The sequence below is a fragment of the Rousettus aegyptiacus genome, unplaced genomic scaffold (genome assembly GCF_014176215.1).
Source record: "Rousettus aegyptiacus isolate mRouAeg1 unplaced genomic scaffold, mRouAeg1.p scaffold_m13_p_13, whole genome shotgun sequence".
NCBI lineage: Eukaryota > Metazoa > Chordata > Mammalia > Chiroptera > Pteropodidae > Rousettus > Rousettus aegyptiacus.
In genome coordinates this window covers 62,881,653-62,903,108 of record NW_023416288.1, presented here as the reverse complement: position 1 = coordinate 62,903,108, position 21,456 = coordinate 62,881,653, and the positions used below count along the sequence as shown (strand labels likewise).

The following is a 21,456-nucleotide window of genomic DNA, read 5'->3' as shown; positions in this document are numbered from 1 at the left end:
AATTCCATTTGACAAAACAGTAATCAATCCGTAAATCTTCAAACCTAAATAAAAAACTGAACTGATTTTTCCTGACAGTCTACTAGCCATGGATGTGTAGACTTTTATTTAAAACTCAAGGGGAGAAAATCTAACTGAAATATGATTTTTCTCCTTTACATTCATTCCTACATAAAAGAATGCTAACTAAAAATGTTTTGTATTATCTAGAAGAAAACTGGGATGCCATACTCTATTAAAGGTTTGACATCACTTGAGCATCAAGGTTAAATTTCACTAGAAACTGACAAAATAGCAATGATAACCACAGTAGTAGTTACGAAGAATATCTGAATCTGATTTAATGCCTTATTACCTATACCTATGAAGGGAAACAACAAAAACTCATGCTACCAAAAAAAAAAAGATCTGTCTTAGAAAATGCAGTTACACTGGCTGTAAAGTAACCTAGACATAGAAGTGAGAAAGAACAGAGCTAGTTCACATGTAAGGTCATCCAGTCTTGCCAAGGCTGTTTGCCACTCACAGAGGTTTAAAAGATGCTGCACAGATCATATTACCCAGTCTTTTATTCGCTATACCCCAGTCCTCTCTCAACTACCAGCTGTAAACACTTTACTACCTCTCAAGATACCCCAATCTGTTTTCAGAAATTTTAGTTAGAAAGCATTTTCTTTCTAGGAGCCAGTAAACTGTCAACAGTTGATCACTCACTCATAGAATAAATCTATTCCCTTTTTTATAACATAATTTTTGAATATTTAAAAATAGCCATCATGTTTCAAGTCTCTTCTAAGTCTTTTCTCCTAACCTTAATATCTTGAGCTCCTCTATTACTCTGAGCCTCACCACCACTCTGCCTCTAGATAGGCAATTACTAAGCTCATCAGTAATGGTTAAAGACCATTGAAGAGACCAGGACCTTTGGCTTCTACTTACAGAACTGATCCAAGCACACTACCTTTAAATTTCCACTTACCTCTTTGGTATGGCAATGCTTATATGATCTCCCTCTTTGTTCTTCCTCCAACTCAAAAAGGAACTATTTTTAGTTTGAATGTGTTATCTCCATCCACCCAAAATCTAGGTCTGCGTTATACATACTGTAAGCAGTTTGAATTAGTTATATAGCTTTGAAATACTCTAAGAATGCATGTACACATAATCAACATCCTTCCTTCTTGAGTGGAAAAACCACCTTCCCCATCACTTAAGTACATTGCAACTGAAAAACCAGGACATGACTGATGTAAAGCAACTCCCAGAAGTCGCTTAGAGGAGACTGTTCCTGGTTAATAGCTTAAGTAAGTACCTTTTAGCAAGCCCACAGCAGCTTCTGGAGACAACATGAAGGAATCAAGGGAACGTGCAATCTCCAGGAGTCCATTAAAGTGCTGAGCCATGTGGTCTCGGCAGACAGAGCAAATGTTATGAATGGCTTTGGCTGCAGCAGAAGCCAGAGGCTTTTCACACAGGCCTTTCATCAAATAGCCCAACACAGGGTCTAAGGAGAAAAGCCATATAGTAGAGATTACATATTTGAAACTTAAGGAAAACTTCTAGTGAGAACAGAGGTTTTCATTTCCTTCTAAAGCAAAAGAACTATTTTTTAACAATAAAATGTGTTCAAACCCCAATATATAAAACATATAAAAATAGAACTGATCTCACTGACATAGTGTCAGAGAGCCCCAAGTCTTATCTATACATCTTCCATTTCTTTTCTCATGACAGTCCACTACTGCTCGTTGTTAGGGCCTCACAGAACAGTTTGAAAACCATTGGTAGATTATGATCATCCAAGTATTAAGAACAGGGTAATGAAAGAAAGAATGTAAAACTCAAGAGAGGTACCACTATATTCAGAGACGAATCACTTTGTAAAAACAGCCTACATTAATCAGGACAATGATAGTTACTCAAAGCTGACACTTTTATACTTACTTCTTTATAGTTATAAAAGGCCTTAAAAACTTGCAGATGGATCTTTAGCACTTCTAGAAGAATTCATTCATTTTGTTTTACCAAATGTAAATAAGTGTTCCAAGAAAATGGATTATTAAGGTGAATTACTATAAAGCAAATCCTACTTATTTTTTACCTTGCTTTACAAAAATGTTTTTCTATGAAAAATCATGTACAGAAACAAAAAAAGAAACATGTCACTTTTTAAGCAAGAGTTTCAGTCAATAAAAAGATCACGTGTAAAATAAAATCAAGTCAAAAGGTGGTGATTTAATAAAGATAAGAAGAGGAAGCACATCAAATTGCGTATTTAACACTGAAAACCCGTCTCCTTTTCAGCATATTAGTTGCTTATAAGTTAGACGCATACAAGAGTCTGATTAGCTCAAGTATATACCAAAGGCTAAAAAGGCAGAAATGTTCATTCTGAAGCAGGGAACTGGCAGTGAACTTTCTCCTATCTAGAGATTTAATTTTTCAAAGGTCCTTTTTTCAAAGTCTGATCATATTATGTTTTATCAACTAAGCAATAACTTAGAGTATTTACTCTTGGCATCTAAAAACATTCTACCTATCAGTAAAAAGAGAAAGCAGGGAAACAAGAGCAAAAATAAGAGAGGAAGAAGAAAATCAGAAAAATCAGAAGCAGCAGCTGCTTAGGAGACAGTTCACACATACCAAGGAACTGAGGATTTCGATCAACCACTTCGCTCATCTCTCCAACCAATTCAATGCTGGTGTATCGCACAGCTGTATGTACAGTTTCTGGGAGACGAACGACTCCTTCTAAGACCTCCACAAGTGTTGGATTATTCTCCCTGAGTACAGAAGGCAAGCACTCACAGTTATTGATTTCAGAGGTTAGGTTCTGGCCAAGTAACAGGCTGCAATGACACAAATCATTGCTAACGGGCTTCTTACTAAATAAATAATCATTTGGATATAAGTGTTAACACTTGGTATGAAAGTTTTTTAAATCCTCAAAAAAGGGGAAAAGAAAGAAATGGAAGATATCTTTGTTTTAGGAGAAGCATACTGCTCAATCTTCTAAATGCCAGTGAAGTCTCTAAAGACACAGCCTGCTATCAGATAAGGCTCTTCGAATTAGAGAAGCAGGCATTTATTGTGGATGAATGTCTTCTTTTAAAGAACCCGTTTTATTTATTACTATATCTGCAGCACCTAGAACAGTGCCTGGCACATAGTGGGCACTCAATAAATATTGCTGAATGGCTAAATAATGAATAGTTCTCATAGATTATCTTCTATTACAAAAGATTTCTTAAAGCTGGATACTGGAAACTTCAAAGAACAGGTAAGCATGGTGGGCCAGCGCACTAACTAAAGGAACAAGAACACAAGCTGCAAGAACAGGTAAAGGTACCCTGACTTGAAGTATGAGGGAAAACTAAAGTTAACCAAAAACTTTCCACAGCTCCATGAAGTTAATTTTTCCTTCCCTCTTTTTTCATTCCCCAAGAATACTAGCAGAAGTTCTTTAAGCAGAGTAGAGGACGCCTTCAAAGAGGTAGAACACAATCCAGAAATGAAAGATGTTTAAAATATAAATAATATCCTAGATTAGAGCAAGAGCATTCCCTGCTGATAAACTAAGTCTTTTAAGTCCTTTATAAACATTAAAATTACAATCATGCAGTTGGCTTGAAATGTAGATAAGCAAAAATCAAAATAAAATCTAGTGTCATTTATTTCCTAGGGACACTAAGGTAATTATTGATACCCTCTGCTTATCCTTTTTCACAACAACACTTATCAGTTAGAACAGTAGTGATTTTAATAATCTTCAGGCTGTCATTGAAGGTTTCAAAAGACACCGAAATGGGTTTAAGAGCCAATAGTATAGTATGTAATTCAGGACCAGAACTTTTTAATAGAGAAAAACAAACCTACCCTGTGTCCTTGAATATTTACGGGATTAGAAACAATATAAGATTTCATTAACTAGGCCTTATAAGGTAGATAAGAAAGAAATACTGTATTTTACACAAATACATGCTTTATCCATCTCTCAAATCAAGGCCCTGGATAGAGAACTCGACTGCAGGTATCTGATTATAATATAAGAAAACTTGACAAATATTAGCATCAATTTAAAAACTCATGGCACAAAGTAAACTGTTTTTAGGAAGTCGGGTTAAAATCATAAACAGAATTTCTATGCCAAGCAATTAGAAATCAAATTCTAATAATTTAAAATTTCCCAATGACAATAACAAAAATAATTGCCTTTTAGATTTTGCTACTCTTTTACGTAAAATAGTGCCTATGTCTTGTCTCTCTGAAACTCACAAATCATTATCTAAGACAGAAAAAAGGAGAACAATGTTTTTGATTATACCAACTTTCACGAAGGATCCTCGGTTGGAAAAATAAATCGGCATTCTTTTCCTAGCATCAAGAACAAAATAATTTTAACTCTAGGAAATGTGGTTAAAACATGGATATTGGCAGTGCATGCTACTCTGGACTAGATCTGGAAGTCAGAAGACTAGACAGAATTACAGAAGTTCTAAGAGTTTCCAAATATATACCGCATGAGAAAAATGGTATAATTTTCCTTCCTTTGATATTTAGAGTTCCCAGCAAAAGACTTATTAGACACTCACGGATCAACACTCTTTGCTATAGCAGCCATGATAAAGAGAACCGCTTCTGTCACCTCCCAGGGTGGGTTGCCTTCTTTCAGAGTAGAATATAACTAGAGAAGAAGAGGTGGATTACGGATCCATTAAAAGGAAAACAGAATAGAATTCCAAAACAAACAAAACAAAAAATCCTGTTAAGTTAAAATAAATCCAGCCCCTTGTTTCTAAACCTAATAATTAATTGTCTCTTGGAGCCAGGGGAGAACATTATTTTCACTTTTTGCAGCTTCGCTAATTATTAATCTATAAGTAACTACTAATTTAATATTTGAAATAAACCCATTTAGGTTCCCAAGAGTATACCAAGAGTATTGTCTGCCCCAAAAATGATTATTATGGAAAAAACAAAACACATTACATGAGTGTCTTTTCCTGATCCTAATAATACCTGATAAATACATAAATACACTTAGAATTGAGATACAATGTAAATCCTCTATATGTACATTGGCTTTACATTTCTGTTTTTTGACTACTACTCTGCATCAACACTAATAGTATAAATTAAATTCCTAAAAAGTAACTGTCTAAAAGGACCTAATCACAATATCATGTCCAAGCAAAAGGTGGGGGTGGGGGGTAGAGATCAAGTAGAATATTCGGAGATGTCCAGAAATTTCCCAGGGATATCCATCTGTGGAATGTGACTGGACATTAGTCTAAAGAGCATTTCAGCAGTCAAATAACAAAAACTGCTAAGTAAGAAAAATTATTCTGTTAGAGGACTTCACAGAGCCTTTAATCCACTATTTCAGTAGTTTCCCAATTTTAATTGATAATTGAACCTTTTTTTGCCAAAGAATATCTCATGAGACTGGTATCCCATAGAACACATCCTGGACAACATTGATGATTTATGTAAATCTGTATATTGAGGCCCAGAGAAGAATAAGTTAACCTGCTCAAAGCCACAAAGCTAGTGAGAAAAGAGTTGAAATCTGAACACAGTTCATCTGAACCTGCTTTCTGAGAATCCCCAACCCTCTGTAATTACAACTGTAAACATGTTTTGCTTAATTTAAAGGAAAATAGTTATTTTATTAACTTCCTAAATCAGATTATGCCTTGAAATACACAAAATGATTGGGTTACAAAAAAATTAAGTTAGTTCAGTATGTTGACAAAGCATCAAAAGTAGTATTTCAGAGCCCAGAGCATGATTGAGCAATATGAAAACCACTTGAAATTATGCTTATGTTAAGTGATGTGGAATGGTGATGATTGCGACCTTATGAGGTAAAGTGTTACTCACTGATTGTCAGGAAAACCACAGGACTATGAATCTTCTACTCTAGTATAGTCACCTCTGGGATGAAACTGCACAGGAATCTAACCGTAAGTGTGGACAAAGGAAATGCCAAATAACTAAAAGAGTTGCCAGGAGTTGGTACATAATCATTAAAGCAGAAAAACTTGTTATTTTTCCTGGCTAGGTCCAAATTCCCTATAAGTATCCTGGGGGCTTTAAAGTTTATCTATGATCTTCCACTCCAACTAAACAAGTGGAACAGCTCTCATTAGCAAGAGTCATAGAGCAAACCATAACTGAACCATCCACAGACTGCAATTAGTTTTTAAGATAGTAAATAAACAGAGCTACTATATGCCAGGCAGTGTGCTAGGCACCTGCATATCTATTATCCTATATAGCCATAGAGACTGAAGAAAAAGATGGAACATTTACAGAAGACACAGAAGTGAATACAATTAAAATGATTATTAAAACTGGTAAGAATCTCCAAATGGGCTTACCTGAGCAAAACACTCCATAGACCCAATCAGGAAAATCAAGTCTTTCACCAGGTCTGATACTCTCATCCGAAACTCCCCAAAGTCATCAGTCTCCTCAGGAACCCCCTCCTGAAATTTCAAATCAGATAACATTTATTTTAAACTTACTGAGACTTTCACTGACCTCTACAAAATCAAGAATAAAGAAGAAAAAGCCATTAAGCAGTCCAATCCCAATGAACAAAAGATAAGTCACCTAAATCACAAAGACATTTTACTACAGAACACCTCCCAAACTTTTTAGGGTATGTCAAGTCAGTACAACCTATTCTCTACCAGCTTTACTATAAGAAATTGTATGATTTCATTTTTTTTTTTTATTTCCAAGTGGTGGGGATGGGAAATGACCTATAAGATGTGGTAATTTAAGAGTTAATAAGCTTATCTTGATAAGGTCCAGCTTTTTAGTACTAAATAAGCCTCTGAAGCTTTATGGTTCAAGATCTACTAAAACCAACCATTATCATCACAAACTTGATATAGAATAGAATTTTAGATTTCAAACAGAATTTTAAATAGGTGAACAGATATTTAACAAAACAAGTATAAAATTTTAATGGTAGAATTTAGGTAGTAGTTATGCAGATATTCACTATAAAATCATTTCACCTTTGCTCACTGAAATTTTTCATTTAAAAATACAGAGATCATTTACATTTCATGTTTCTTAAATATTTCTTATTCTAACATATTTCTGTGAGTAAACAAAGGCTAATTGTGAGATGGTTAAATGCATGTATAAGAATCTTGGACCATAAAATCTGAAAAAAAGCCCTTATTACTATTGAGAATTGTTGATCTAGCTCAATCTCCTTGCTTTAGGATGAAGAAGTTATGATGATGAAAATGATGGCTGTCTCAGATGAGATAATGAATTATGAAAACTATACACCTACAGGTGTAGAGAATTACTTGCAGGGGAAATGGTGCCAAGGAACTAACAAAGGGAAGAAGGGGATCAAGTCTAATTTTAAACCTGAGCAGCCCTGCTTTTATTTACATAAGTAAGATGTAGTTAAAGATACGATTCTTCAGTTAAAAAAAAAAAGTGCTGAAAACCACTAGACTAGATCATTAAGGTTCTGTGGAGACACAAAATACCATGACTCAAAAAACGTTAACATAAAAATGTCAGTTTTAATTTTAAGCAATGTGAAAAAACTTGCTCCAGGTCCTAAGTTAAAGGACACTGATTAAACCAATCAACCAACCAAACTACCAAAAGGATAAAATAAATGTTGTAAAATTAGAAGAGACTAAGCCAAGAATGGAGGTTGAAGAGTTTCTAAATGGACTATTTTATAATATTTCTAGTATATTTTCTCCTAAACAAATAGATTTCTATATTTTCTTTCTTTTTTTTTTTTTAAATTTTAAATTAGTTTCAAGTATACAGCACATTGCTTAAACATCTAATATAGTTCATAAAATGATCCCAATTGCTCCCTCCTTCCCCTGGCCATCCACCTAGCCATCATACTAATACTAACTGCATTCCCTCTGCCGTGCTCCCCATCCCCATGACCAACTATCAACTACTAATTTGTACTTCTTTAACCCTTTACCCCATTCTCCCTGTTCCCCAACCCCCCTCCCTTCTGTCTGTCACCAAACTGTCCACTATATTTGTGTGTCTGTTTTTGATTAGTTTGTTCTTTTTGTTCCTTAGATTCTGCATTAAGTGAAAGCATATGGAATTTATCTTTCTCTGTCTGACTTATTTCACTCAGCATAATAATCTCTAGGTCCATCCATGTTGTTGCAAATGGTAGGATTTCATTTTGTTTTTTAATGGCTGAGTAATATTCCATTGTATATACGAACCATAATTTCTTTATCTAATTGTCTGTTGATGGGCATTTAGGTTGATTCCATATCTTGGCTATTGTAAATTGTGCTGCCATGAATACTGGAGTGCGTAGATCTTTATGAATAATTGTTTTGGTTTTCTTTGGATAAATACCCAGGAGTGCAGGTGCTGGGTCAAAAGGTATATCCATTTTTAATTTTTTGAGAAACCTCCATACTGTTTTCCATAGAGGCTGTACCAATTTGGAATACCACCAACAATGTATGAGGGTTCCTTTTTCTCTGTATCCTCGCCAACACTTGTTATTTTTTGATTTATTGATGATAGCCATTCTGACAGGTGTGAGGTGATACTTCATTGTGGTTTTAATTTGCATGTCTCTGATGATTACTGACCTTAAGTATCTTTTCATATGTCTATGAGCCATCCATCTCTTTGGAAAAGTATCTGTTTAAGTCTTCTGCCCATTTTTTAATTGTATTGTTTGTTTTTTGTTGTTCCTGTATTTTCTTTTAAATTATAAAGTCGATATAAATAATATTAACACAAATGTGTATATAAAGGAGGGAAATCATGTTATTATTTTCCACATCCTCACAAATATTTCACTTTTGTGTTAGTTTTAATCCAGTCACAGATTTTATACTATTATAGTATAAAATTTTACATTCTGATTTTTTTTTCATTTAGCATACCAACTATCACTATTTTAAAAGTCATTATTTTTAACTGCTGCATAATGGTACATCAAGTTGCTACATAATTGGTGTAATTCTTCTTATACTGTTGTATATGGGTTTATCACTTTTTACCTTCATAGATAATGCTTTGTATATAAAGTAGCTGTTTTTCTCTTCTGCAGAATTATTTAAGGTAAACTCCCAGGAGAAATACTGTCTCGGCAGGACTGATTTCTTTTTATACAGGCTTAATACTACTCATTATACTGGCATTGATTTTGTCAGTCTAAGTTACAGAATGAGAGAAAACCTGAAGATTGCATTAGATTTAGTCTCAAAGTTCCTTTTCAAATTAGCACTGAAAAGAGGAGAAAATTGAGATTTAAAGTAGAAAAGAGAACTTACATGGTCTGGTTCCAACTGGCAGTGTCGAGCTAAGGCATGAAGCAGCCTCTGAATGTAAGCTTTGAAGATGCCATGAATAACTTCATCATTAGTTTTGTACAAATGTTCCCCTAGTCGGTACCAAAAGTTAAAGGAAATTTCTACTACCTATTAAATTAAAAGGAAAAAGGAATGGAATGAGCCATATAGGAAACAAGCTATCTTTTAAATAAAAAAGTGAAACCAGTTAAGAAACTACCTTTCCTCTAGCAGATATATTATCATCCTCCCAAATTAACTTCCCATGTTAGGCCCAAATTCCATTTAGGATGACTGGCATTATAGTTCTTGTTTAGAACTTCCCCCACAGTACACTGGATTCTGAATTTAGAGATAGGCGGAATAATGAAAGTCTCTTTTAAAGTCATTTTTCCCAAATTCTGAAATCATTTCATTTTATATTTGGAATTAGAACATCTCTAATTAGACAAACCATCTGAAAATCCCTGACCATACCAACTTTGTGTCACTTTTATTTGCCTGCTTTCTTGAATGGGAGAAAAAAAGGGAAAAAGTCTGGGACATAATCCACAGCTTGCTTACGGCGCTGTTTAAAGGAATGATAATTATCATGTAGTGCTATACTTAATTCCAAAAACGTTTTGAGTTTCATTCAAATCTAGAAAATACGGCAGTAATCTTCATGAAATTATATCAAGCAAATAAATATCACCTTTTATGTGATAATAGAAAAAGGGTTGAGAATCATAGGACTACTATGTCCTCTGCAAGACAGACCCTATATCTTCCTTTCTTGTTCAAGGATCCAAAATTGAGCTATTTAAAACAATACCCAACTTGAGAGTTCTTTCTCACTACTTACACTACTAAGAAGTAAAACTACTTGAATAAATGAAAAGATTGAAAAAAAAAAAATCTAGCAAACTTAAAAGAGGCAGGGTATCTTACAGATTTAGAGGTGAAAGAGACTCTTTAAGTCCTTCTAATCCCTTTTTCATTCCCATCCATAATTTGGAGACAAATTAAGACTTGTGGAGGTGCAGTTAAGATGTGGTGTGTGTGTGTGGTGGTGAGGGGTGTTTTTTTTTTTTTTAGCTGTAAAGCTCTAAAGAACAACTGGAGGTAGAGAGGGGGCTCAATAGAAAAGCAATAGGCTTTCTTTCTAACTGGTTTCTTGAGATACATATACCAGTCAGCCCAGGTAAAAAACAAAAAAAAACAAAAAAAAACAAAAAAAAAACAGAAAAGGATTCAAAGCAGAAGCCCAAACATAAGTTTTTTAAACCCAATACAGAGGAAACCCCAATACACATGAATTAAAAAGAACATAATTTCCCACTAATAAAAAGCTGGATGGGAGACAACAGAATATGGATAACATGCAACATAAAACCTGGAGATGGCTTTATTATATAAAGTATGAATACAACCTCATACTGAGGATGTCCTGCACAGATAAGAAGTAGTTCCAGAGTTCGTAGGTCCCCAAGACCTTGGCCTGGAGTACAAACAATTTTTTCAAGAAAAGTTTCACACAGTTCAGTGAAAATACGGCAGTAATTCAGAACTCTGTAGATGAAAGAAGAATGAGAGCACCAAGTCAGAAATCTGGGTATTGTATGTACATACTTGCTGATAGTTAATCAAATAAAAGGATTTTCGGCACAGGGGACATGTAGTGGTTATTTGCTATGCTGTATCTCAATCTCCATAACAACCACATTTCTTTACATAATATAGTCTTATACATATAAGCAAATGACTCATGAGTCAGTTCAAATTCTCAATTACTAAACATTCAAATAAAATTCCATCAAATCACACTTGATACTTCAAAGTTCATCCCTAACCTTACCTGTTCTAAGTGCAAAAAATTACTACTTTCCATGATTACCACCTCTCCTTCTGCATCTATTTTGCCAGTCTAGATTCAGATGAAAATAGAAGAGCATTTTAGGATGCCGTGTGTATATTTACGGTCACAAAGAATCACAAAACACAGATGAATAATAAAAAGTGACTTAAAAGAATACCAGACTACATTTGTGAACCCAGGACTACTGCTTTAAGTACTCACTTGTCTAAATCCTCACGTGCTACAGCCATATGGTAGGCAGTCTCCAATGTCAGGACTCCTTGAAATAGTTGCATAGCTAATGGCAAGTTAGTCTCTACATTCTCAATGGCATAGAGAGCTGAGCACACACAGTCTGAAGCAGCTTCATGAAGGTTGGATGAGGTCTTATCCTGTTGCTGGAAAATAGTAGGAAAAGAGAATAAGTATGATCATCAAGCTAAAATCCAAGCAACATGTAAACAATTCTAGCCTGTTTCCAAACATGTAATTTAAATGCCTAACAGCCTGATAGTCATGGACTTTGATGAGACAATATCCGTCAATTTTCCCAGTGCTATTTCTATTTTCCTATATGCCAGACAAAATAGCCTTTTCAGTATCTCGGCCATGGTCACATGACTTCTAAAACCCATGTTCCCCTCTCCCCCCATACTAGTCCCTCCAAATGGAATGCCATGTGTTCCCTGCCCTATTTTGTTCTCTGGAAACTTTTTCCATCCTTTTTTTGACATTTGAGTAGTATCTAAATTGAAAGGGTCCAACAAGTATCAAGGGCCCATCCATAACACAACAATGTAGTATTTTAGAAAATAAAGGTTAAAGAGGTACTTAAAGCTCCTGGAGAAGAGAGAAGGTAACTTAGGAAGGAGCAAAAATCAGACAGTTATCTAGCTTCTCATTAGCAATGACGTCTGCCAGTACACGAAAGCAGCCTTGAAAAGTTTGAAGGAAAAGGATACTGAACTCTATGACTAGTTAAAGCATCAATCAAGAATGAACGTAAGGGAGTGGCTCCATAGTATAGTGGTTAGAAGTCTGCTTTGCAAGCGAAAGGTCCTGGGTCCGTGCCACAGGTGGAGCCATGCATTAGGCCCCAGATGCCTGCCTTGAGCGTGTGGAAGGGGATGCCCTGCCTTCAGAGATCTAGTTCTTAAGGAGAAATGGCAACATCCATGTGTCGGGGTGGAAGAGGGGGGAATTAAAAGGGAGGGTGGGGAAAGAATGAAAGTAAAGTAAAAATATTTCTCAAGCATGGGAAAACTCAAAGTTTACTTCCCACATATCCTTCTGAGGAAGTTTATTTGAGAATGCTCAAAAACAGATAATCCATTCCAGAAACATAGTAAAGAGAAGTCCCAGGGTGATAGCTGGACAACAGATCTAAAGAGCAACTGATACAGTCTACAGCCATGCCACCCTAAACATGCCTGATCCCGGCTGATCTAGGAAGATAAGCAGGGTCGGGCCTGGTTAGTACCTGGATGGAAGATGGGCCCTGTAGGCGTTAAAAAAAAGAAATGTTTCCCTACAACTGATACAAATTAGAGCAGATCAGAAGGTTCAAGGAGGGAGGCCTAGAGGGTTTCTATTCAGGAGAGTACAGTTGAGAGGTTGGTTAAATTCAGTGAACACATATTAATCTTTTGTGAATAATAAAAATTGAGGACACCGAGAATCTCGAGGGGGGGGGCGGGTAGCTATACAAATAGGAAAGCACACAAATGCAAATTATTCATCAGGTTACTCAGATTAAGTGGTGAATTCAAAACTATTAATTGTATTACTATATTTTAAAAGTTAAATAAACATTTGGATTTATTCTTTTGCATACGTCAAGTATTAAAATTTTTAAAGTTTTAAAATAACTATAGGAGAAAGAACTATATGAGAAAGTTGTGGTCCAAACAAAATAAATATGGCATGATGTTGAACATCTGAATGAATGTATGAATGAGAATGTATCTGACACTGATTCTAGAAAAACTCTTCTTTTAACTGACAGAAGGGTCTTGACACTGGATCAGCAGAAAAGATAATATAATCCTAGCATGGTACCTAGCTTGTTTCTTACTCTAACCTCGACTCCCAGAAGTCACCACTGCTTTAAGTTTAAAGTGTATTCTAGACTGTCCTCCATTCATATGTAAACATATTTATAAGTTTTTAAAACAAAAGTGGGATTTTAATGTATTTATATTGACTACTCTTCACACGATTTTGTAAGAGGAGAATCAAAATTATCATTATTGAGGTAGGGCATCAACAGACATGGAGACAAAACCAATCATTAGCAAAATAATTATTAGCATCCTGAGGCTTATTCTGGTGAAAGAATGAAAATAAAAAGACGCTAATAACGCCAAAAATGTCTCCTTGAAGAATGTGCTTTTCCTTTCTTTCTTTAATTTGCTATCGATCTAGTATCATGCTATCATCTTCTAAATGACAGTGTCCTAGCATACGACCATCATACACAGAGCTTTCATACTAAAATGTTTTCACAGATGGAAACCATTCAGGAGAAAGAGACACAGTCACTCTCATCTGCAAAGACCTGCTCAGTATTTGTGCTTGAGATATTGCTGTTTCTTGTTCTAACACTAGTTTTATTATAAGCACGCACTCACTCCTATCAACAAAGACAAAGGAATGCATAATTACTAGGCATTATTACTTTCAGAGTTTAAGGAAGAATTGCACAAGCATATAAAAAGACATTAATTCTTACTCTCAAAATCCCCAAATCCATCCTATACATACCGTGATGTTTAATTATCTCAGCGACAAAGATAATATTTTGATCTATAATGGTCTCAAAGAACCAATGAACATTATTAAAAGGCACAACTTTATAATTCTAAAACAAGAAACCAATACTCTTGTTACTTGGATTTTAATCTGTAAATCACTGATCTACATATAAGACTACTTTCCTATTAAACCTAACTACATTCTGTTTTGAACATTAAAACTAATACCTTAATTTGGTATTGGCAACAAGGGACACTGCTGCTTTTCTACTATATGCCTTCCAACCACTGTGCAGAAATCTGAAAACACTGTTATGTCCTAGAAGGTTTGTTACTTAAGCAGTTTGTGACTATGTGGTGGGAATCCTTTCATAAACAAAGCCATTACTTACCAAAACCTCAAAAAGGAGTGCTAGTAACTTATTGTTAGCCATGAAGTTACTGTCCAAAACGCCTAAGTTAAACCAACTTCCCAAACAGCGAAAGACCTTCATAAGCATTTTCTCATCTGTTCCTGCTTTTTCTACACAGGTCATCTGAAAAAAAGAAAAAAAATTAAAATGATGTGAATCTTTATATTTAAACCACTATTACGATCGCCTTACAGATGTAATAATGAAAAGGATGACAATAGTAACATTTAACATTTAAAAAGTGCTTTGTAAGTGCCAGACTGTTCTCAACACTCTTAATTCATTTAATCCCCACAAAAACTCTATAGATAGGTATTTTTTAATATCTCCACTTTTTCAATTGGGAAGTTAAGTTACAGAGAGGTTATAGACTTGCCCAAAGGTAGATTGTTTCAGAAATAACTTTTTCTTAGATCCCACTTCTGCATTAATGGAATCTTATCAATAGAACTGTCTTTAAAGTAGTACTCATCTATCAGCTGATTCTATAGAGTAGAAATAAGTTAGTCATGCTGTATATTCCCACATGAAAAGCTAATGTTTCAGCTTCAGCACCTGAATACTCAACCAAATATGCCATTACACAGAAAGTGACACTACTATAAATGTGATAGTTTAGAAAAAGAGATAAAATGAAAAGTCAGACGAAAACTCACCACTATTTCTCTTTGCGAACTGTTTTTGTAATATATTTTTCCAAAGTGAAGTGTAATACAAATTTTTCTAAACAAAACATGTTTTAAAATAACTTTTACAGGCAACAAGTTAGAGACATAATTGCCATGGGGTGTAGGAGGCATGGGGGGCATGGCATCCAGAATTGATCTAAATGCTGACACCTGTACTTCTAGGTAGCCATGCTCTCCCTATATGTGCAGCATCCGACGATCATGACTGCATACTTATTAGTCTGAATTGTACTGAATTGAATTGAAATGAGGAAACATGAAATGATTCAAGTAAGTTCATGGAAACCACAACCAACCAATGACACACACATCATACACATTTAAATCTTTGAAGCTTTAGATATAAACTGCTTGGCCTTTATGGTTTCTAAATGACATCTCAATTTTACTGAAGCATGTTTACAAATGAAAAAACTTGACTGTGTGTTCTACCAACCAACATAAGGATGCAGTTTTAGGAAAACCTTATATCTAAAAGTAGTTGAAGAAATTCTGCTAATTAAATCAAACCCATACCACACCATAAAGCTTTAGAACTAAGAAGTTACTTTCAGTTCCTCTTTGAGAACTATATTAAAAACTCTCTCTCAAAGTAAGGCCTCAAAAGCTGAAGGATAACTGCCAAAAGAGTTCATCAGTAAAAATACAGCAGAGGTAAAGAATAAACAAAGGAAGAAAAATATATTAGAGGCAAGGCTAAGTTCAGCTATTCTTATAGGTGAACAATATTAAAAATGCTGAAAAGTTTAATATAATATTTAAGAATGGGTCCATCTGAAAAGACCACAAAAGTGTAATACTGGTAAGAAAATGAGATGGAATAGAACCATTAACTGAATGAAAAAGGTACCTGGTATTACAGACAAATGCCTATTTTTCTTGGCAATTTTGGACTAATTTCATCCTCTGGATTCTATAACATAACAAACTACATGACAGAATTGTAGACTTTATTAGGTACAACAGGGATATATTTTTCAGATTTCATCACAACAAATCAATCTATCACCTGTTGTCAAATATGAGGAAGTGCTAAGTCAAGCATGTGTCCTGGGAGCCCAAGTGGCTGCTGCACTTGACCACTGTATCAGTAATGATGGCTTTAAAGATAGTAGTGTCGACTGGATTCTTTTGACTTCACTTGAGTGCTTACAAAAAGAAAATGAAAAGCTCAGGTCCATTAATTCCCAGCTTAAGTCACAGTTTGAAAACCAGAGGGCTTCAATGACAGCTCATACACAAAATGTTATTGTACTGCTTGTTGAATTAAAAACAGTCAAATTTACAATTTTACCAAGTTTCTCATGAGAAAGTTAGAAAATTGGTAAAAAATGGGATTCTGAAGTTTGGAATGTAGACATCTGCTTGGACACTAATGAAATTGATAATCTGGACCCCTCGCCCCCCCAGGTCACTCCTGAGTCTCCCTTACCAGTGGAAGTAGCCTGCCTTCCAGTGACTGGGAAGACTAAAGACTAGCTTTCCTTAGATTTAAAGCCCTGTAATAACTTCATCGGAAACAGATACCTTGAAAGGGATGTCCATTCTTTTCAAGGCCTATCCAACTATCCCCTCTGCCACCCCTCTGCCCGGCTCTTGCAGTGCCATGTCCAGCAGCTTTCCCTCGTACTCCCACACTCAGGTGATTTTGTGATAGAGTATCTTTGGTGAGACACCTCCCTTGAACAGCTTTCTTGGGCTTCTTAAAAAGCAGATTTCCAGCAAGTTCAAAAGGACAGATTTTCTAGCAGCATGCAGTACCACAATGACTTCTCTACCATGGCTATGCCCTATCCAATATGGTCTGGCTTTCTGTCTTCCTTGGAAACTCTATCTTAGCCTTGTATCTGTTCCCTCCCCCCAATTAATTTGTTTTATTGTTATCTGTTTATATTCTTTAGAGCTGTCTTTACTTCTTACTAGACAATCCTTCATTACTGTAATCTATTAGAATTACTCATTCTTTACATTAAATGTTCCCACATATCACTGTGTGATTTCTCTCATCTAACTGGACCCAGACTGATATTAACATGAACCAAAGATTTTAGATCTGGGACAAGGAGGTCACGAGATGAGTATTAGTTATCTTTTATGTTAAGAAACAAAAAAAGTGCTCCAGTGGCCAAAGTTATAACATTTTAAATATCAAAAGAATGATTTTAGTGGAGACCCTGAATCAAAGAAAATCCATAATACTCCATAAAAGGAAAGCCAGAAAAAAACAAAAACAAACAAAAAATCCCATATACACACACAGTAGTATTTGAGGCACCTTTAAAACAAATCCTTATTTGAAAACAGGAAATTAAAAAAGAATTAAGACATTCTGCTTTTCTGGTAGAGACTCAGAAGAATGCCAACTAACATATAGTAGAATGAATTATACAATTAATAAAACATTATTTTGCAAACCACATTTATTGACTAAATTATAAATTCAGGCAATTATAAACTAGAATTTAAAACCATTAAGCAAAAGGTTGATATGGAATTGGACATTTGTAAAATAAACTACCATCAAACAAACTGCATTATAACACAAAGGGAAAAACTAACTTCATAAATACAAGAATCAGACTGTCATCATCTTAATCCAGTCACTCCTAGCATTACTAATGGAAGATCAACCAAAAAGTATTTATCAATGAGATACACATGAAGTACCTGCAATGTGTTCCAGCCAAAAATGTTTACCTTTTAAAATTAATTCATCGAGCCTTTTAGTCTTTCTCAGCCAGGGAAAGAATTAAGTCCTGCAGACAATGATTTGAGTGACTATTTTCTCAATTATCCTAAGGATGGTATATAGCTGGTACTATTATTAATGCACAGGAGAAAATTCATTACATTCAATAGATGTCTTAAAGCATTAAGGCTTAATTCTCCTAAAGAATCTCTTTATAAGAAGGGCTGCTTTAAATATAACTTCCAATTAGAATAATTACAGAGAACAGAAAAATAAGCTAAATGAAACAAAGACAAGGCAACCAGAAAACTCAGAAGTTCAGATATTTTATAGAACTGGTCCAATCTCTTCAACAAATCAATGTCACTTTGAAAAAGGAAAAGGAATAACCTGATACAAGGAATGGTTCTAGACTGGATACTGATTTGGAAAAAGGCTGTAAATATGTGATATCAAAATTTATGACAGAGACCTTAATCCAAGACAGGAATTGGGAGGGCCTGCAGGAGGCGCTCTCACACTCCATGTTGGTCCCACGAGCTTGAGAAAGTTCTCTAAGGTTATAAGAGCCCTTCCCCTTGATTTCATCTTCCCCTCTGAAAAGAACTTCCTGCTTCTTCATACTTCATTTTCGTGCATCTGGCTCACCATGTCTTTTTTTTTTTTTTTTTCCAAATCCACTTTGCAGAAAAAATACCTGGTTGACTTTTAGTTTATGGTCAACATTGACAAATATGAATATAGCCTGGATATATATTAGATGATGTAAAAATTTACTGCAATGGAAAGATAAAGCTGTATGACTAAAAAAGCTGGCTACAGAATGATAAAGTATCTCATCTGGATTTTAAAAATCTGTACATTATGTTCACAGAAGATATGTACTAAAAGGTTAAAGGTATGATCTCTAGATGGCTTGAACCTAATTTGCTTTGTCTATATTAACTTACAAGAATTTTTCAATGAGTTTCTAATACCAAACTGAACACAATTTTAAACAAAATTCTGTTTTTTCAAATTAAAAGTTCTATGATGTTGCGGTATGATATAAATCCCTGAAAATAATTTACTATAACCACATGTTTGAGAAAATTGAGCTGGACTATAAAGACCTAAAAATAAGATGTGGGCTAGATAATCAATTGAATACCATCTAAGTTCAAGAACCAGCAAATATTTTCTATAAAGGGCCAGACAGTAAATATTTTAGGCTTTGCAGACCATATGTAATCTCTGTGAAAACTACTCAATTCTGCCACTTTAACCCAAAATTATGGACACAATGTGTAAGTGAATGGGCATGACTCCAATGAAATTTTACTTAGAAAACTAGGTGACCAACCAACCCATGGATCATAAATTTGCCTACCCCTGGTCTATAGCATTAAAGTTTCCACCTAATTGAAAAGGATATGATTACATTTAACTCTTTTAAAAATGATGGTATAATATTAGCTAATCTATAATTATGATATTGCTCAAAGATCAAGTAAAGTCTTGTACCACCACCCTATCAAAATCTATCTCGGTTCATCCTTAAAAGAAGATATTTTCCTTAAGAAAATGTATACACACTTCCCTTAGCATGGCCCTTCATCAAGAGCTGACAGTTAGCATCAGGGAGAACAAGGAATATGTAATCATAAGGCCCAAGTTCAAATTCTGAATTAACAGTTCTGTATTTCTAAAGCCTGTTTCTCATTTATAAAGTGAAGATAACACCACCCTCATAAACATTTCTTAGAAGCTCAAAAAGTAAAGTTTCTGAAAGTATTTTTTAGTTGTAAAGTGTTATATAAATGACAGTAATATCATTACCAAATTTTGCAAAAGAAAGCTATTCACAATAATGCAAATGAATTACAAATAACCACTATAGTTTTTTGCCCATAGGCAGCAACTTAGCATTTCAAACCTACTCACCAATAGAGATACCACTGTACTAGAGTAGAAGGCCAAATCTTCTATAATTTCTGTGCGACGGTTAGCTCCAATTCGTAAGGAACGACTATGTACTTCTTCAGGTAACACTGTAAGGATCTCCAGCAGAAAAGGCAGGGAGGTTACATCATTGCTATATCTGGAAAAGAAGAGGAGATATAAGTTACTTAGAGTTCAAGAAAACACAATCGCGTTAAGGTAACGACAACCATCAGAATAACCTATGCCTATGCCAGCATAGCAGCATTCTCACTGCCATTAAAGAGAAAAAATAGATATAACTTTTTGAAAAGGGATCTGAAAATCAAAATTTCGACTTTCATAATCTTTGATCCCACAATTTCACTTCCAAAACTTACTTCTTCGAAAAAATCACATGTGCATATGAAGTATACAAAGATGGGCACTGCAGTGCTATTTTACAATAGCAAACATACTGGGAAAATATGAAGGTCCTCCATAATCAAACAGGATAAAAAAGCTTACAGTCATACAATGGAACATACATAGCCATTCTAATGAGATATCCATGCTACAACATGAAAAGATGCCCACAATGTATTAAGTGAAAAAAGTATATGAAACATATTATATATGAGTGACCAAATACATACACAGACATATGTAGACTAAAACATGTATGTACCTATCTATTATAAAATACTTGAAAGTCTAGAGGGCTATATAGCCAATCACTGATAGTGGTTACTTATGAAATATAGGAATATAGAGAGAGGAAAGTGTTCACTTTTTCTTTGAAAGCTTCCATACTGTTAGAATTTTTTCAAAGATCATGTTAATTTTCTTAATAAAAATTTACTTAAAACAAAAATGAAACTATCCATATAGTCTTTAATAACACACTGTAGTTGGAGGTAAAAAGGACATCTACTTTTTCCAAAAATAATTTCTTGACTAAATGCCAAAATGCAAACTAATATCAAGATTATCCTGCTAAGACCATGAGAAAATGCTTTATTCAAAGTAGCAAGCTCCATGTATCAAATAATAATATTGTCCCTTTGACAGACATAAAACAACCCCCAACTGGTAAGAACGTATATTCTTATAACAATTTTCAATTTAATATTATCTTAAACATTATGACAATATTTTTATAGAATTGCTGATATGTCAGTCAGTGAGAGTGATCCATGGCACAGTGAAAGACGTTACTGCAGTTAATTCAAGTGATATGTGTGTGTATAAATTATAAAGGTCTTTAATGTCCCACACAACATATTTCTGTAGCATTTAAATTTTAAATGATTTTCTTTTAACACAGCAAAGGTTAACAATAAATAATTCTATGTTAAGAGTTTGGGGAAACAGTCTAAATGTATAGCTATTGCTAACAAACTTCTCTGTGTAGGTTAATGGTAATTCCAAATGCTAGCATATAGTCGATACAAGTTAACTTACTTTTCCACCAACGTTTGTACACATCCTTTCCAGGAAGGCATCTGTAGGGCAAGGTCAGCTATTGCTAAAGCCAGCTGAATAAGAAGAGAGATTAAATATATGAATAGAACACAGATGAGCAGAAAGAGTTATCATCAATGTTCATTGAAAAGCAAAAAAACTAAATTTCTTCCAAACAATATGACAAGTAAGACTGACACTCTCCTCCTCCCGTCACCCCCACAACTACCTGTATCATGTAAACTCAACTACAAATTGCTGGGATTTAAAAGGTAACCTTAACAATGAGAAACAAACAAAAAAAATAACAAGAACAGACTGTAGATTTTCCTCAGAATATATCAATACTTACTTTTATTTGGCAATACCATAGAACT

At 34.6% G+C, this 21,456-nt stretch overlaps 1 protein-coding gene across 2 annotated transcripts in view; it reads right to left on the bottom strand.

The window, feature by feature from the left end:
• TNPO3 (transportin 3) overlaps positions 1-21,456 on the bottom strand; it is a 68,280-nt gene that overhangs the window by 21,578 nt on the left and 25,246 nt on the right. For both annotated transcript variants that reach the window (XM_016148669.2, XM_016148670.2), the window contains 10 exons: positions 21,080-21,153; positions 19,640-19,796; positions 14,318-14,461; positions 11,395-11,570; positions 10,748-10,886; positions 9,318-9,464; positions 6,384-6,491; positions 4,593-4,684; positions 2,644-2,783; positions 1,313-1,504 (listed from right to left, as the gene is read on the bottom strand). In XM_016148669.2, the coding sequence (XP_016004155.1) occupies positions 1,313-1,504; positions 2,644-2,783; positions 4,593-4,684; positions 6,384-6,491; positions 9,318-9,464; positions 10,748-10,886; positions 11,395-11,570; positions 14,318-14,461; positions 19,640-19,796; positions 21,080-21,153 (1,369 nt within the window). The remainder of the gene's footprint in view (positions 1-1,312; positions 1,505-2,643; positions 2,784-4,592; positions 4,685-6,383; positions 6,492-9,317; positions 9,465-10,747; positions 10,887-11,394; positions 11,571-14,317; positions 14,462-19,639; positions 19,797-21,079; positions 21,154-21,456) is intronic.